This window comes from Chelonoidis abingdonii, chromosome 7 (assembly GCF_003597395.2).
Source record: "Chelonoidis abingdonii isolate Lonesome George chromosome 7, CheloAbing_2.0, whole genome shotgun sequence".
Taxonomy (NCBI): Eukaryota; Metazoa; Chordata; order Testudines; family Testudinidae; genus Chelonoidis; species Chelonoidis abingdonii.
Genome location: NC_133775.1, coordinates 34,370,133 through 34,388,333, shown reverse-complemented (window position 1 = coordinate 34,388,333; position 18,201 = coordinate 34,370,133). Strand labels below are relative to the sequence as shown.

At 43.8% G+C, this 18,201-nt stretch overlaps 2 protein-coding genes across 7 annotated transcripts in view; one reads left to right on the top strand and one right to left on the bottom strand.

Moving 5' to 3' along the window:
• Positions 1–6,270, bottom strand: part of RPAP2 (RNA polymerase II associated protein 2) — a 65,499-nt gene extending 59,229 nt beyond the window's left edge. For all 4 annotated transcript variants that reach the window (XM_032772992.2, XM_032772995.2, XM_032772994.2 and 1 more), the window contains exons 1-3: positions 6,186–6,270; positions 3,934–3,979; positions 1,581–1,695 (exon numbers count right to left, since the gene is read on the bottom strand). In XM_032772992.2, coding sequence (XP_032628883.1) covers positions 1,581–1,695; positions 3,934–3,979; positions 6,186–6,255 — 231 coding nt within the window. In that variant the 5' untranslated portion in view covers positions 6,256–6,270. The remainder of the gene's footprint in view (positions 1–1,580; positions 1,696–3,933; positions 3,980–6,185) is intronic.
• A 2-nt stretch (positions 6,271–6,272) lies between these two features.
• GLMN (glomulin, FKBP associated protein) overlaps positions 6,273–18,201 on the top strand; it is a 43,758-nt gene continuing 31,829 nt past the window's right edge. Inside the window, exons 1-3 of one of the 3 annotated variants that reach the window (XM_032772997.2) lie at positions 6,273–6,355; positions 9,552–9,626; positions 11,211–11,336. In XM_032772997.2, coding sequence (XP_032628888.1) covers positions 9,585–9,626; positions 11,211–11,336 — 168 coding nt within the window. In that variant the 5' untranslated portion in view covers positions 6,273–6,355; positions 9,552–9,584. Of the gene's footprint in view, positions 6,356–6,431; positions 7,024–9,551; positions 9,627–11,210; positions 11,337–18,201 lie in introns of those variants that run through there. The other 2 variants (XM_032772998.2, XM_032772996.2) reach the window with 2 other exon arrangements.

The window sequence follows — 18,201 nt, the reverse complement described above, 5'->3', positions numbered from 1 at the left end:
CAGACAAAAGACACAGACCCAAACATTCCCTCCCTCAGCTTTGAAAAAATCCTGTTTCCTGATTGGTCCTCTGGTCAGGTGTTTGGTTCTCTTTGTTTAACCTTTACAGGTGAAAGAAACATTAACCCTTAGCTATCTATTTATGACAGGTAAGCACACATAGTAAGAGATGAGAGCAAGTGTATAGACAGTACTATTATAAACATCTTATATTTTTACTTAGATAACTTTGTGATAAAGTTATTTCCGCAGTTTCCCTCTCTATCAGTAAATGGCTAACATTCCCACTGCGTATATAGCTTAATTGGCACTTTTTACATGGTATACATTATAAAACTAGTGACACTTTTCATGCTTTTACATTTATATTATTGTTTAAGTGATGAATATTGAGTAAAATAACTGTGCTTATGGCCCTGGGCACAATTTGAAGAAAAGGTACTTCTAATATATGGATGTTTTTGGTAAGTCTGTCCGGCTAAATATTTTTCAAGAGTACCCAAGCCATGGCGCATACTTTGCCAAAAAAAATTTGGCGCCAAGTAGAAGAGAACTTGTTTTATAGAAGCTGAACTCAGATTCAACTGCAAAAATCTTGCCCAGATCTACTTAACATATACATGAGATAAAATATAATAGAGCATTTGTCAGCTATCTTCACAAGAGTGTTTCAGTTTAACACTTTCATGCTAATGCCTGCAACATAATATATTCCCCATGGGACAGATTCTATATCCCTTACATCATGTTGAATAATACTGTCTGTGACCTGGATCATATCATATCATATCATATCTATATATATCTATATCTATATCTATATATATATATATATAGATTCAGAGCAAGCCCTCTGCACATGGCTCTATCTCCTACTGTCTGCAGAGGAAGCTCAGCCACATATTAAGTTCTGCAGGGCCAACCAGGAGCAGCCAGAAAAGATATAACCTGGAGCTATATTATTTTTTCAGAAGAGCCTCACCTAGGGCAACCACAACACGGGTAGTCTTTGCATTGCTCTAGTGAAGCTATGGTGCCAGAGAAGTTATATGGGGCAAAGGGTGGTACCATGGGGCCTTTCTATAAAGCCCCTTCCCACAGAGGAGATGATCTGCTCCTAACTTTTTACACCACACTCATCAATCTGGAATCCATGAGCCACTAAAGGCAGTGGAACTACTCACCTAAGTAAGCAATGCTCACGATGAGAAAGGCTGGCAAAACCAGGCCTTTAAAAACAAGACATATGTTTTCACAGTGGAAATATTAAAAGCAAGAAGAGAGGAGGGTACATTAGCACTGAAAGAGAAACAGGGTAATAATCATTCAATCATCCAAACAAATTTGTTACAGGAATTAAAAAGAACTTTAAGAACATAAGAACGGCAATACTAGGTCAGATCAATGGTCCATCTAGCTCAGTATCCTGTCTTTCGACAGTGGCCAATACCAGACGCTTCAGAAGGAACGAACAGAACAGGTAACCATCAAGTGATCTACCCCGTCGCCCATTCCCAGCTTCTGGCAAACAGAGGCTAGGGATACAAATTAGTATAAGAACTTGCAAAAGAAACACATACGCAATTCACAAGGAACTCTTCTGTAATATCTTCCTCCAATAGCTGTTCAACAACACGCAGAGCTTTTTTCTCATATTCAAACTTCTTTTTAATAGCAGCCTCAAGTGCTGCCCTCCTACAATAGAGTAAATATTGAATTACATAGACACCACTTTACCATACACAATTCTATCAAACATATCCTTTGTCTGTCTCCTATATGAAGTGTAGCATTTTAATGATCTGGTATGCATTTTGCTATGACAACCTCACACAGCAATGTATTCCACTTAGACTAGAATTTTGTGGCAACCAGGAACCAATAAGAGAGTTTTCCAAACTTGGTATGGCATTGTGCCCCCCAAGTTCTTGGAGAAGTATCCAGGCCTTCTCCCATAGGCAGCCTGAACAAACTTTATTGGAGAAAATCGTTCATTTAGGAAGTAAATACATCACTGAAACAGGATTAATATGTAACTCTGAACCATTGCCCAAGAAAAAGGCAAAAGATTTAGTAAATGAAGCACAACATCCAGAAGTCAAGACTGTAAGAAAAGCAGCATGTATATATTTCCCCACATGTACTCTGGTTAGTGGGTGACATTTTTCTTTTAATAGCAAAAAACCTTCATGCCCTTAGGTGGAACAGAGACTGGAATGGAATCCAAGATTCCCAAGTCTCACCATTCCTCTGCTGTTAGCAAATATCTGTGAAGCTCAACGGCACATCATGCATCTCATCCCCTCTAGTGTCTGAACCACGTTGAGGATGACAACATACTGCTCCTACCAATTATTCCATTAGCTCAAGAGGCAGAAGTTTGTGCTATACATCTAAAGATTGCAACCAGCCATGGCAGACTTCTGTTTTGTTTTTAATAATTTCAATGGATAATATGAATGTGTATTTTTAAGCATCTTTTTCTCGATTTTTACAGATTTAAATTTTCACAGTTGCACAAAATGATAAGTTTTAACATTTTTTTCTATTTTTATCTATTTCAATGTTCACAAGTGTGGGAAATTATGGAGGTGAGACAAGAGGGGGAGTAAGACAATTATTTAATGACAACAGATGCTGAGATTAAAAAAGTTAAAACTTTATAACCATTAAAACACAAATTGTATATTTTGACGTGATGCTGACAAAGTGAATCTCCTTAAAGCAAATTCAAATAAGCTCTCAAACACCATTTTTCTTACTTTGCCTATCCATAAATTTCAATCATAATCAATTGAAATATTTTTTTTGCTGGTTTGCACATGTATGGTGAAATCAGTGTTTACCAACAAAAATCCAAGTCTAGTTATTATCTTGCTGCTGGAAGTTCCACATGATGGAACTTGTTTTTTTCAGTTTGCTTTCTTTAAAAAACCTAGGAAACAACACATAAAAAGCTAAATTAAAAGAATGTTAATTCTTGATTGAAAAGTCAAGCTCTCAAAAGTTAAGAAATGCCAGAATTGAGGTTGCCTGTACAAAACCTAATCCTGTGTTCCTCACTTTCTGGGTGACTGACTTGAGACCCAGGGGTCTGATCTGCATAAGCACTGACAGCTACAACTCTCAATGTAAGCTGTGCTTTGAACCTATATTGTACTATATAATGCTAAGTACTCTAAAAATGCCCTAGGAATCTCAAAATGGGCAACTCAAAATTCATGGATACTTTCGTCCTTAATACCTCTGAGCCTCATTTTCCCATCTGCAAAATGGAGATAATAATATCTCCTCTGAGCTAAAAGGTGTTGTGAAAATAAATTGATCGTGAAACATTCAGATACTTCAGTGATGAGCACCACATAAAAGCCCATGAGGAAGTAAGAATTCTGTAATCAGAGCAAGATTTGAATAGTGTGCAGTAAATAATGCCTGAGACCACACTCCAAACAATGAGGAAAAACAAAATATTTAATGGGGTTTCTCATTCTGCGAGCACTGTCCAGTCTGTGCACTGAATAAGGCAGAGGTCCTGTGGAAAAAAATAGCAAGTAATTGTGTAATTAAAGACTGTAATCATACACACAAAAAAGTTAAATTAAGATTGCAGACAGCTCTAATACTGGCATTTCCTAACTTCAGAATGCTTGACTAGGCAACATTTAGCACTCTTAAGTTTGTGAATGTAATTAATTGTTACCTTAGGATAAGGTGGGCATACGATAACTCAAGACAAATCTGTGGGGTTGCTTAAAGCATCGTACAGTGCTGAATAGCAGACAAACTTGCTAAATATTATTAGAATACTAGGTATCTCTTATACACAGTTACTGAAATTTCTGGAAAAGCACAAAGACATTCTGTAAAGAGGAGAGAACTCTAAAGTAAAGTAAACAATTGCTATTACTGTATAACATTAGTTAGATATCATACCTTTGTGCTACATCTTCATTTTTCAAAATACTTGATAGTTTATTTCCTAGTAATAAAATAATATATAAATCAATGTATCTTTTAACTTTCAAAATAACAAAACATCCATTTGTGGCTCATATGTTTCCATACATAAATGGCCTCAAGGAAGACATATTTGCACACAAGCCAAACCATAAGCAACAGCTTGGAAACCTGTGCTTCTGGGGGGTCTAAATGGATAGTTGCCGCAGTTTTTAGCTAAATACTCAGCAGCAAGACCAAATAATAAGTTGGCACATTATCTACTGGTGAACTACAGGACAGGGAGGAATAAATCATTTTAGTACTGTACATTGCCCAAAAAAACAAGTTAAGGTGACACTATAAACTGGGAATGGTAGTGTCACATTTCTGCCTGAAGTTTTTGTACCAACTATTTCCTAGGGATTCTTCCATAAAATTTCCCACCATTGTAATTCCAGTGGTGATAGCAACTGCGGAAACGCTAATGTAGAGAAGGCACTGGCTGCCACTATTTTTTCTGGCCTATTATGTTGGCTGAATCTGCTCTGAACGGGTGAAATAATATGACCCCCAATTCTGCAACAAGCGCTACATGCACAGACACCTACACTTATGTGGAACACTGCTGACTTTAACAGGGGTTTGACCTACACTAGCTCTTCTTCCCTAACCCCTTGCTAGCTCAAGTGGCAGGTGGTATAGGAAATTTTAGATAAATTCTTAGTGTAGATGCAACCTAAGTTTCCTGTAACTAAAAAAAGTTTTAGAACCAAGCCCCCCAAAAGACCCAACCCCTCTCCAATATCTTTCTGCCTCCCCAGCTTGTCTTCTTTGTGCAGCTAACAGTACTTGACACAAAGCAATTTCACTGCTTCCCTTGCAGTCAGTCGCTACTTTTTGAAACTAAACTTCTGTACAGAAAGAGGAGCAGAAAAGAATTATGTAAAAAAGGGGAGATTTGTTTTTTTAACACAACGCTTTTTCAAAATATGCCACTTAAATGATCAGAAAATAGGCTTGTTTTATTTGATTAGTTTCAAACAACTTAGGTTGACACCGTCCTTAATGGTGCTGCACAATGCAGCCCTCACATGGAAGCAAGCGAAAGTAAAAGCTGCAGCCAAGTCACATCCGTGCAGGAGCAAAGCATGCGACTCTTGTGGATGCTGGTGCATGTGGCCTAATGCCAAGCGTCTGTACATCAACGTTGTCCAACGTCCCCTCTTCCCAGGGATGCAGACACCCCCCCTTTGCCAAGCTTCACTAACAATGAGACATGGAAATTTCCAGCATGGCCCATGATTAGCGCCCTATCAAATTCACGGTCCATTAGTGTCAATTTTATGGTCACAGCATCTTTAAAAATTGAAATTTCATGATTTCAAATATTTAAATCTGAAATGACACGCTGTTATAACTGTGGGGGTCCTGACTCAAAAGGGGATTGGGGGGGTTGCAAGGTTATTGCAGGGGGATCATGGTATTGCCACCCTTACTTCTGCACTGCTGGTGGTGGCAGCACTGCCTTCAGAATTGGGCTGCTGGAAAGTAGTGGCTGCTGGCCAGGAGCCTAGCTCTGAAGGCAGTGCTACCACCAGCAGCAGTACAGAAGCAAGGATGGCATGGTATGATATTGCCAGTCTTACTTCAGCGCTGCTGCCTGCAGAGCTGGGCCCTGGGTCAACAGCTGCCGCTCTCTGGCTGCCCATCTCTGAAAGCAGCACAGAAGTAAGGGTGGCAATACCACAACCCCCCTACAATAATTTTGTGATCACCCCCAGCTTGAGAAAGGCTGGTGTCTCCTGTGAAATCTCTACAGTATAGGGTAAAACCAGATTTCACAGTCCATGGCACGTTTTTATTTGGTAGTGCCCTACCCATAACAGAGTATAACACCATGGCCAGGGCACACCACACCACTAGGCCAGATGTGGGGATAGCTATACCAGAGGGCTGGGGCCTGCCCCAGGGCCAGGCAGAGAGGCTCCCAGTGCTAGTATTCTGGGAGCCCTAAACTGGAATACTTTTGCCGCCCTCAACAAATACTAATAACGGGGGGGCGGGGCCTCGAGCTGTTTGGGACCCTAAGCAATTGCTCAATCTGCTTATGCCAACCCCTAACACATATACCCCTCCGCTAGGACGGATTGGGTCAGTCCCTGCGCCGAGCCGGGAAGGGGGTAGGGAGGACGAGGCCACGAGCCCGGAAAGCGGGGGAGAGGGAGACTGTGTTGTTCTAATCCTACCTGCGCGTCTCCGGCGGGATCTCGCCTTCACACCGCCCCGCGGCGGCTCTCCTGCCGCCGCCATCATCATCTCCTGCCCCACCTGACCTCTCACACCCGCCGCGGCAGGCGGAGCCTGAGGCTGCGCACACGGGGCTCTATCCGGAGCAGCCCCTGCGGACGCCCGGTAGGTAGGAAGCAGGCGCCGCGCAGTCCTTGCCCCGGCCGCCAGGGCAGGGGGCTGGGGAACAGGCCGCTTCGCGCTACCGGGGAAAGCGGGCCCTGAGCCTTGCCGGGGAGCTGCTGCTGCGGGCTTTAGTCCCCTGGCGGAGGGCCCCTTATTCCGCTCCCGGCACGTTCTCGTCATGGGGTACTGGGGCTGCCCCCCGAGCCGAGCCTCTCTCGGGGCAGCTCCCCAGACGTGTCCCCGAGAGCCGCGTCAGAGGGGCCGGATAAGGAGACCCCCCCTAACGACCCGCCCGACCATCCGCCCGCCTCCGTTGTTGGAGGACTGGCGCTCGCAGGCCTGTTTAGAGCCTCCGCCTCTGGCTGAAGGATTTTGCTGTGAGCCACTCACACGGTCTCCTTCTTCTCTTACTTCAGTGCGATGCCCCCTGACGGAGACGGAGATCTGCTTATTGATTTGCTTTAGGAGACACCGGTTGTCTTTAGGCCGAGGGGTATTGAGCAGTGTCTGATGTGACTCAGTGTATGGGTTATAATCCTATCTACTGTGCTGAACTTTGTCCAAGAAGATCCCATACAGGTGATACAGCCCATCCTCCCCAGACCCAAAGTGTGGCTAGTGGCGATGCGGATGCTGTTGTGTCAGTGTCCCAAAGTGTATGGAAGATGCCAGGTGCTTTAATCCTTTTTAGGCACCTAAAGCTTTGTGGAATAAATTTCTTCATTGAGTTGCATTTTTCATTGGTGTTTGGATCATTTAAGTAACCCCCGAAATCCAGTGAAATTCCTTGGGAGTGTTTGGAGTTATCCATTTGGGGAGTGGGGGGAAGTTAAATAACTCAAATAGCTTCCAATTTAAAGTTCAGAACAGAGCCTATACTAGACCTCTGTGTATTGGAAATACAGGGGATGTGCGGGTGTGTGTGTGTGTGTGTGAAGGCCAAAACCATAACTAGATTAAAAAAAGAATGAAATAAATTCATGCAGGATAGGTCCATCAATGGCTCTTAACCAAGGTGATCAGGGATACAATCCCATGCTATGGGTGTCTAGTCTCTGGCTGCTGTGGGAGTGGATGACAGGGGATGAATAATTGCCTTGTTCTGCTCATTTCCTTTTAAGCACCTGGCATTGGTCACTGTTGGAAGACAGGATACTGGGCTAGGTGGACTATTGATCTGACCCAGTATAACTGTTCTTATGGAGAGCATGTGTATCAAGTCTGAAATCAAAATGGGTGAAAAATAAAATATTATAAATGAGTGAAGGGAGTTTGTCAAGTATAGCTAATATGTAATTTTTCATAATGACTTAGGGACCTGTCCAGCTTCCACTGCAGTCAGGGAAAAGAGTAAGGTATCACTGACAACTGGATTAATCACTTAGGCCCCAATCCTGCAGTGAGCCCTGAGTCAGTACACCACCACAGAGCTCAGTGCATGTTTTGGGCCTTATTGATGTTGTCAAGTTACTTTGGGCCCCAAATAGGGACTATACATTTGTTTTAAAACAAATTGAAATAGTTCTGGGGGAATGTCACCATTGCTTTTGCAGTGTTGTGAACCCAAACACAGCAGCACATGCTAGTGCAATGCAGGGATGCTGGATAGGGTTGTCAACCCTCCAGGATTGGCCTGGAGTCTCCAGGAATGAAAGATTAAGCTTTAATTAAAGATTGTAGTGTGATGAGACCTCCAGGAATACATCCAACCAAAATTGGCAACCGTAACGCTGGAACAGTTTTTATAGGGGGGATGCTAAGAGCCATTGAACCAAACTAAACTCTGTATATAAGGGAAACTGCTTCAAAACAGGGGGTGTGGGAGCACCCCCAGTTCCAGGACTTATGGGAAAATGAAAACTGCAAAGTGAAACTGACAAGTCTAGGTTCAGTGTTGGAACACAGTGAAATAAAATGTAAGTAGACTATCAATATACTGAAAAGTAAATTAGTCTATCACATTTATTCTTGTAGTAATCTAAATCCAAGTTTGGATGCTTTTAATACAGTTTGACTTAATGCTGTTCATTTTATGGACCAAATTAATGTATGGTAGTTATTTAAATATATTATGTGAGATGAATGAGGCCAAGATTTGAAATGGAATGCATGAGGACAGTATATAAAAATGTGTGTACAATTGTGCACCTGTGTATGTTGCATAAATATCAAGATTACATATTTCAGATGGGTATTTAGGCACTAAACTCACCATTTGTATACAAAATCACTGGATATGTGTGCAGACATAGTGCTTGCATGCCCAAATCTTTAGGCTTTTTTTATTTTTTTTTACTATTAAATGTGTGAGATGTACAAGTGTCCAGTAGGCATTAGGCGGTGATCCTGATTATGTAGAGATTTAAGCATGTGCTTAATTTTATGCATGTGAGTAGTCTTATTGCCTTCAATGGGAACGATTTGAGCCAGTCTCCCTCTACAGGTGAAAGGCTAGCAGAGTGTCTTGCCCTTTGTGTCGGTCAGGCTCTCTTAAAATTCATTAGTAGGTTTAAAGATACAAACACCTAAATGACAAGATATACCTCTGGATTAAATTTAGCAGTGATGGAGCTTTGATTTAATAAAAATGTCTAGACAGTAAAAAGAAACAATATCCTACATTCCAATCATAGAGCAAATAAACTATATAGACAATATATGATGATTATTTTCAACAGCGAATCATTTATCCCCAATTGCAACATTGAAGTTTTAGGGTGCCACAACTGCCTCGCAAAACCTTATTTCTCAAAAACTGATTCTATAGCTATGATATTTTGAATCTGTAACCTATACAACCTATTGATTGTGTCACATCACATCTGTTTCATTTTTGTTCCACAAAGACAGTAAAGGAATTGATCCTTGTGCAATGGACTTTCTGTTAATAGTTGGACAATTCCTCTCTCTAGATATAGTATGCATGCTCTTTCTTGTCTCCTGTAAACAAGCAATAGCAGTGTCTGCATGCACAGGAGGTGGTGGAATGAAAGAACACCCTGCATTTCTGAACTCTTTTCTCTTCTTAACTTCTCCCAGCAATGACTGATCTTTCTCATTTCTCCATCTGTTAGCTGTTTTACCAGTTGGGACTTGCTAAAATGTGATTTTTTTTTTAATCTCCATCTTAAATCCAGTATAATATTGAATATAATGTTATAACAATATGTGACTCAGTATTGTACTCTAATTTATGACAGAGTTTTTCAGTGTCAGAAGAACAAAGTCAGGATATGATGGCAACTGAAGAACTTCAAGCCATTATACAAAGATGTGTAAGTAACTTCCTTTTTGTAAAAAGATACTAAAAGTTGTAGAAACTGGCATTGCCTACATCTGTGTATATACTATATTTAAATAAAAAAGCAGGGGAGCTTTAGATAGCGCTCTTCATGACCATGCAGGTTTAGTTTCCATTATCTGCTCCCTGGTTCTTGTCCTAGGACTGCTCCTGCCTCTTGGACAAGAGGCAGGAGCATATAGAAGAAAATGTGCCTCTCCAAAAGACTTGGTGTAATCTCAGGTCAGGGAAAGTGTTATTGAGAGACTGACATGTTCTGTAGTAGTTATTAGTATCTGTTTTACTCCTTGAGGAATTGTGCGCCACTGCGGTGCAGCAGAAGAATGCCGCACACACACCCCCCCCGGCAGATTCTCTTTGCCTTGTTGCAGAAAATGGTTTCTGTTGGGAAGCCAAGAGAAGCTCTACCAGTGCTCAGTCTCACAAACACACACCACGGCTCACACACACCGCCCACGGCTGCTCAGATGCATCTGTTCAAGCAGCTGGGGAGAGGTAAATCACTGTGGGTGAATGGGGTCTGGGGATGCCCTTGCCATCCAGGGACATTAGTCCCAGCTACGGGGGTGGGGGGAGGGGGAGGATGGAGATGGAGTTTCCCCTTGCTCTTCCCTGTGAGAACACCCAAGGCTGGGTCAGATCAACACCCAGAAATTTCCACTGGCTGCAGGAAACTCTGCACTGCAGGAGATGGGGAGTCTGGGTGGGGCTTCTGGGTGTGGGGTGGTGAGGCACCACAGAGGGTGGGGAGTATTGAGTGAGAGTGTGGGGGGGGGGGGGCTCCAGATGCATGGGATTGGGTGGACAGGGTCCCTGTTCAGTGACCCCCTCCCCCCATTCATGCACCTGGAACTCCCCCATCGAGGGCCACCCACCGAACTCCCACCCTGCCAAGCCTGAGCCCCTGTATGAGGAGCAACCCACACCTAAACCCTCACCCCATTGTGCCCCAACCAGCTGCATCCTGACTCTTCACCCCACCAAGCCCTACTCCCCTAAACACCCACACTGAGCCCTAACCACCTTCACCTGGACTCCCCTGCAGAGTCCCATTCGCCCTGTACCCAGAATCCGGCACCAAGCCCCCATGCATCCAGATTTACCCCCACCGAGCTGCCTGCACCCAGATTGCGCCACACAGAATGCTGGTACTCTTGAGGGAATTCTGATCTAAAAAATATTTGTTTTTTAAAATTCTGCAAAGTTCTGCATATTTTATTTGTCAAAATAACACAGAAACACAATAGTAATATAATCACACCATTTTCAATTATTTTGGTAATTTATTTAAAAATATTAATATATAATTGAAAATGGTGTGATTATCATGTGTTATTTAGACAAATGAATTTTGCAGAATTTTTAACTTTTTTGGTGCAGAATTTTTAACTTTTTTGGTGCAGCGTTCCCTGAGGAGTATTCTAGTGTATAAATGATGAATCATAGGTATAGTGAAAACTAAACTACAGCTACAATAAATTGTATTTAAACTCAAATTTTGGTTTGTTTGTGATTTACATTATATAAATGTAAAGTTAAAGATAAATTTTCATTGTAGCAAATCCTAGAAGAAGAAGATTTCAAAGGAGAAGATTTTAATCTTTTTCAAGTAGCAGGCCAGAAGTGCTTAGAAGAAGGTTATGCAGCAGAAGTATTAGAAGTAATTCAAAATGAGAAAAATAAGGTATGTTTAAATCTGCAACTGTGTGTATTTTAGCGGTATACTTTAAACACATAGGTAAATAGGTTAAATTTTGCATATTCCATCTGTTTATACATTGCTTGAGAGTTTTATTCTTAGAATGTTTGTAAGCCACCTATACCATATAGCACCCGCAAGGATGTACAATTTCAGGGCACTGTACCAGGTATATGCTGACAGACATACAGTTTGTATAGACCCAGATTCTTCTTTCTGTGAAGCTGTTTTGGCAATGGTTACTGGACGTGAACCAAACATAGCCAACCAGAAGAGGTCACCCCAGAGTAGGCGGATCCTTTCATGTCATACAGGCATGCTGGTGGCTCCTACATTTGAGCACTCCAGGCTGTCAGTGTAGGAAGCAGGGGCTTCCTTGTACTACAGTAATTCTTGACTCCTAGATCTGCCCCTTAGAGCTGTTGTTAGCTGGAGCATCTTAGAGCAACTCTTGGGCTGCATTGCCTTGTGTTGGGAAGCCAGGTTGCTGCACAACTGGTCCAGGATAGAAAGAGTGGAAGAAGTGGCTTAAGCCAACTTTGTATATTCCCTCCTGAGCAGTGTACTATTTAGCTTTAAACAAGGATATGAGGCACAGTGTCCTTAACAAACCCTTTCATTAGATAAACAGAAGAGAAAAGAGAGATTTTAAGGCAGAATTTAAAAAGGGAAAGTGATAGTGACTCTCTGTTGGGGTGGAGAGAATTCCAGGTGGATGGACTAAAACTGGCCAAGATTTTAAGAAGAAAATGAGCAGACAGGAAGTAACAGAATGAAAGTTCAGAGAAATATATGACCAGTTTGGGAAACTGGGACAGTATACTTATATGGGATTCAGAGATAGATAGGAAGTCAGAAAAGGTGATGAAGGATGGAATAATATTGTCCCACTTCATGGAAAGATGGAAAGTAGTCTGGTGTACCCCACTGAATTTTAGAGTAAAGATTTAAGACCTGAAAAGAACAGTTTACCTCCTTCCTCAAATAGTGTGTTCTTTCTAATTTTTACCTGGAATTTTGCTACTATCATCCAATAAAAGAATGAGAACACTGCCTATCCCTATTTGAAAAGCACATTCACATACATACCTGGAAATGCATAAGTTTATATTGACAGAAGAGAAAAAACATTCAGTGTATATTCTGGAGAATGCTCTTCAGAATATGCATCCATTCTGTCAAATAGGGAAGGAAGAAGGAGAGCATAACAGATGCCCAGAACAGAACATTGTAATGATAAGCTTTGTATTCAGGTTAATTACTACGGTATGTTACAACCAGCAGTGATCATAGAATTATAGAAATACAAGGTTGGAGGGGTCCTTGAGAGGTTATCTAGGTAAGCCTCCAGCACAGAGTTAGGACAAATATATCTTGACCATCCCTGACAGGTGTTTGCCTTACCTTATCTTAAGAATCTTAAATTACAAGGATTCCACACCCTCCTCTGGAACTATCTTTATAGTTAGAACATTTTTCCTAGTATCGAATCTAAATCTCCTTTACGGCAGATTAATCTGACTACTTCTTATCCTATCTTTTGTGGATATGGAGAACAATTGCTCTCTGTCCTCTGTATAATAGCCCTTAACTATTGTCAGGTCTCCCCTTAGTTTTTTTTCCTCAAACCTAAACATGGTCAGTTTTTTTAACTTGTCCTCATAGATTAGGTTTTCTAAATTTTTGGTCATTTATTTCTCTCTCCTCTGGACTCTCTCCGCTTCCTCCACATTTTTCTTAAAGTGTGATGCCCAGGACTGGACACAGTACACCAGCTAAGGCCTCACTTGTGCCAAGCATAGCAGGATAGTTACCTTCTGCATCTTAGGCCTGGTCTACACTACGCCGTTAAATCGATTTTAACAGCGTTAAATCGATTTAACGCTGCACCCGTCCACACTACAGTGCTCTTTAAATCGATTTAAAGGGCTCTTTAAATCGATTTCTGTACTCCTCCCCAACGAGAGGAGTAACGCTAAAATCAATATTATTATATTGGAATAGTGTTAGTGTGGACAGAAATCGACGTTATTGGCCTCCGGGAGGTATCCCACAGTGCACCACTGACCGCTCTGGACAGCAATCAGAACTCAGAGGCACTGGCCAGGTAAACAGGAAAAGCCCCCACCCCGCGAACTTTTGAATTCAATTTCCTGTTTGGCCAGCGTGGAGCTCTGATCAGCACAGGTGACCACGCAGAGCTGCACATTCTTACCCACCATCGGCACTTGACTCAGCCTGTAGTTGAAAAGCTCCTGCCACTGTCCAGCCGCCGTGTATGGCTTCGATGAGCCATCGGCATCAAGGGGTAGGACTGGGTCCCCCCAGGATTAACGACAGGACATTTCACATCCCCAACTGTTAATTTTCTGGTCTGGGAGTAATGTCTCTTGCGCAGCATTTACAACAGAGTAGTGCTTTCTGAAGACACGACATCATGAACCTTCCTGGCCATCCTACGTGGATGTTGTGTGAACGTCCTTGTGATCCACCAGTGCTTGCAGCACCATTTGAAGTACCCCTTGCGGTTTAGTACTGGGTGCACCTTGGTTGCTCCGGTGCCAACGATAGGGATATGGGTTCCTCTATGGCCCCCCACAGTTAGGGATCCCATATTGCAGCAAGCCTCCACTCATGACCTGCACGTTCCCAGAGTCACAGTTTTGTAGCAGCAGCTTAATGATGCTTGGCCTACTTATGCATCCAGCAGCCCCCACAGTAGATTTTCCCTCCAAATCTGATTCCTTGACTGACCGGATAGCTTCTGCGAAGTTGCAAGTTTCAGAGGGCTATTGCACTCGCTTCTCCACTGATAGGACTGCTTTTTTCTCATCTGGTATTATGGCAGTTTTCAGGGCAGGGGAGAAGCAAGTCACCAAAGTTCAAAAGAAAGTTCTTCTTACCCATGTGAAAGTTTCGGAGCCACTGCGAATCACGCACACCTGCAAAAACTATGCGGTCCCCACCGTCTGTGCTTGTTTCCCGCTCCCAAAATCGGCGTTCAATGGGTAGAACTGCCCCTTAGCAGCAGTAGCTCCCAAACGCAGGGGCCCGCGGTTAGGGAGATTCAGTGTCCACGTCCTCATCGCTCTTGTCGCCGTGCTGCGTAGCTGCCTGCCTCCTTGCTCGCCTTGGCAGTTCAATGGTTTCACCATAGAGACGCAGAAGAATTGTGCGAGTGGTTTACGAACGTGCAGGTCCGATGCTGCTGTTCTATGGCGTCTTGCTCAGTTCACCCAGAAAAGGCACGAAATGGTTGCTGCTGACTTTCACAAAGGAGGGGTGGGCTGTACGCCAGAACCACCCGCGACAGCTTCCCAGCTACCAGCCACGCGGTGGGGGGGGGAAGGGAGAGGGGGGTGATTAGCAGTGATCTTCCATGATAGCAGCCATGCGGGTGGGGGGAGCTGTATAGCAATCCCTTGCATAGGGAAAGAGGAGGGGTTGACGTCTGCTGCTGCCTGTTAACAGAAAAAGGCATCATAGAGGCACTGTGTATATGAAGGCTGGAGAAGTCAAAGATAAAGCCTTACCATGGCCGCATGAAAGCTGAAGTATGATGCCCGGACCTGCGTCTGTGAGATCTGCAACACCAGAGCCACAGGCACTCAATATTAAAAAGATGCAAAATGCGACCTTGTAGTGAAATCACATGTGCTATGTAAGGTGGATAGTGTTGTTCACTGTGAAAGAGTATATCATTGTTCTGTAAAATGTATTTTTACATACTTCTCTCCCTGTTTTCCCTCCCCCATGCAGCTGCACAGTTTTCCAGCCTCCCTACCCATCCCGAAGGCTAGCTCAGATAAGGCGGAGGAAGAAGAGGACGCGAGATGAAATGTCTCTGAAATCATGGAAGTAACCCGCAATGAAAGAGCTCATCAGAATGAGTGGAAGGACGTGCTAGCAAAGTACAGGAAAGATGCCAGTGAACGTGAGGACAGGAGGGACGCTCGAGATGAGAAGTGGCGCCAGGAAGATCAGAGGTGTAGGCAGGAAGATCAGCGGTGGCGGGATGCAACGCTGGAGCTGCTGCGTGATCAAACTGATATCCTCCGACGTCTGGTGGATCTTCAGGAAGAGCAGCGGGGTTACAGAGTGCCACTGCAGCCCATGTTTAACCACCCTCAGTACTCACCATGTTCCATATCTTCCTCACCCAGACGTGTGTAGAACGCGTGGGGGAAGGCTTTCTGCACCCGCCCACTCCACCCCCGTGGACAGTCCAACCAAAAGGCTGTCATTACATTGAAATGTGCTTAATGGCCTTTTCCTTCCCTCCTATCCTCCTCCCAAACCACAGCCAGGCCGGATACCTTGATAATTCTCTGCCTCTTTTTATAATTACTTTTTTAACAAAGAATACATGCAAAGGGGGAGGTGGGTTGCTTACAGGGAATGACTTTTAATAAAGAATACATGATTTTTGTTGCTTTACAAGCTGTAATCAAAGGGGAGGGTGGGTTGCTTACAATGACTTTTAATAAAGAATACATGATTTTTAAATGATAGTGACTTTATTTCCTTAAGCAAGCTGTAATCAAAGGGGGAGGGTGGGTTGCTTACAGGGAAGGAGTCAATGAAGGGGTGGGGGTTCATGAAGGGGAAACAAACACAGCAGTCACACCGTACCCTGGCCCGTGATGAAACTCGTTTTCAAGGCTTCTCTGATGCGCACCGCTTCCTGGTGTGCTCTTCTAATCGCCCTGGTGTCTGGCTGCTCGTATCAGCGGCCAGGTGATTTGCCTCAGCCTCCCACCCCGCCATAAAGGTCTCCCCCTTACTCTCACAGAGATTGTGGAGCACACAGCAAGCAGCAATAACAAACGGGACATTGGTTTGGCTGAGGTCTGAGCGAGTAAGTAATGTGCGCCAGCGAGCTTTTAAACGGCCAAATGCACATTCTACCACCATCCTGCACTTGCTCAGCCTGTAGTTGAACAGCTCCTGACCACTGTCCAGGCTGCCTGTGTATGGCTTCATGAGCCATGGCATCAAAGGGTAGGCTGGGTCCCCCAGGATAAACGACAGGCATTTCAACATCCCCAACTGTTATTTTCTGGTCTGGGAAGTAATTCCCTTGCTGCAGCCGTTTAAACAGAGTAGTGCTTCTGAAGACACGAGCGTCATGAACCCTTCCTGGCCATCCCACGTGGATGTTGGTGAAACGTCCCTTGTGATCCACCAGTGCTTGCAGCACCATTGAAAAGTACCCCTTGCGGTTTACGTACTGGGTGCCCTGGTGCTCCGGGGCCAAGATAGGGATATGGGTTCCATCTATGCCCCCCCACAGTTAGGGAATCCCATTGCAGCAAAGCCATCCACTATGACCTGCACGTTTCCCAGAGTCACAACCTTTCGTAGCAGCAGCTTAATGATTGCTTTGGCTACTTGCATCACAGCAGCCCCCACAGTAGATTTCCCACTCCAAATTGATCCCGACTGACCGGTAGCTGTCTGGAGTGCAAGTTTCCAGAGGGCTATTGCCACTCGCTTCTCCACTGTGAGGGCTGCTCTCATCTTGGTATTATGGCATTTCAGGGCAGGGGAAAGCAAGTCACAAAGTTCAAAGAAAGTGCTCTTACGCATGCGAAAGTTTCGCAGCCACTGCGAATCATCCCACACCTGCAAAACTATGCGGTCCCACCAGTCTGTGCTTGTTTCCTGCGCCCAAAATCGACGTTCAATGGGTAGAACCTGCCCCATTACCAGCAGTAGCTCCAAAACGCAGGGGCCCGCGGTTAGGGAGAATTCAGTGTCCATGTCCTCATCGCTCTCGTCGCCGCGCTGCCGTAGCTGCCTCCTCCTCGCCTGCCTTTGCAGTTCATGGTTCACCATAGACAGCACGAGAATGCGCGAGGTGTTTACAACGTCCACGATTGCGTTACTGATCTCAGCAGGGTCCATGCTTGCTGTGCTATGGCGTTTGCTCAGTTCACCCAGGAAAAAAGGCGCGAAATGGTTGTCTGCTGCTTTCACAAAGGGAGGGGTGAGGCTGTACCCAGAACCACCCGCGAAATGATTTCTCCCCCATCAGGCACTGGGCTCTCAACCCAGAATTCCAAGGGGCGGGGGAGACTGAGGGAACTGTGGGATAGCTACGGAATAGCTACCCACAGTGCACCGCTCCAGAAATCGACGCTAGCCTTGGACCATGGACGCACACTATCGAATTAACGTGCCTAGTGTGGACGCGCACAATCGACGTTATAATATCTGTTTTATAAAACCGGTTTTAGCTAATTCAAAATTATCCTGTAGTGTAGATGTAGCCTTACATTCAACCTTCCTGTTAGTACATCCCAGAATTTTGTTATCCTTTTTTGCAACTGATTCATATTCAATTTGTGATCCACTATAACGCCCAGATTCTTTGCAGCATTACTACCACCCAGCCAGTTATTCCCCATTTGTAGTTGTACATCTGATTTTTTCATTCCTAAGTATAATACTATGCACTTGTCTTTACTGAATTTCATTTTACTGATTTTAGACCAATTCTCCAATTTGTCAAGGTCATTTTGAATTCTAATCCTGTCCTCCAAAGTGCTTGCAATCCCCTCCATCTTGGTGGTGTTTGCAGATTGTATAAGCATGTTTTCCACTCCATTATCCAAGTAATTTAATGAAAACATTCAATAATACCAGGACAGACACCTGCAGGACCCCTCTAGCTATGTCCTCCCGGTGTGACAATGAACCATTCGCACAGTGAATGCTTTTGAGTATGATTTTTCAAACAGTTATGCACCCATCTTATAATAATTTCATCTAGATCACATTTCCCTAGTTTGCTTATGAGTAAGGCTAAGATTTAGTCGTGTGTATTTTTCAGTAAAAGTTATGGACA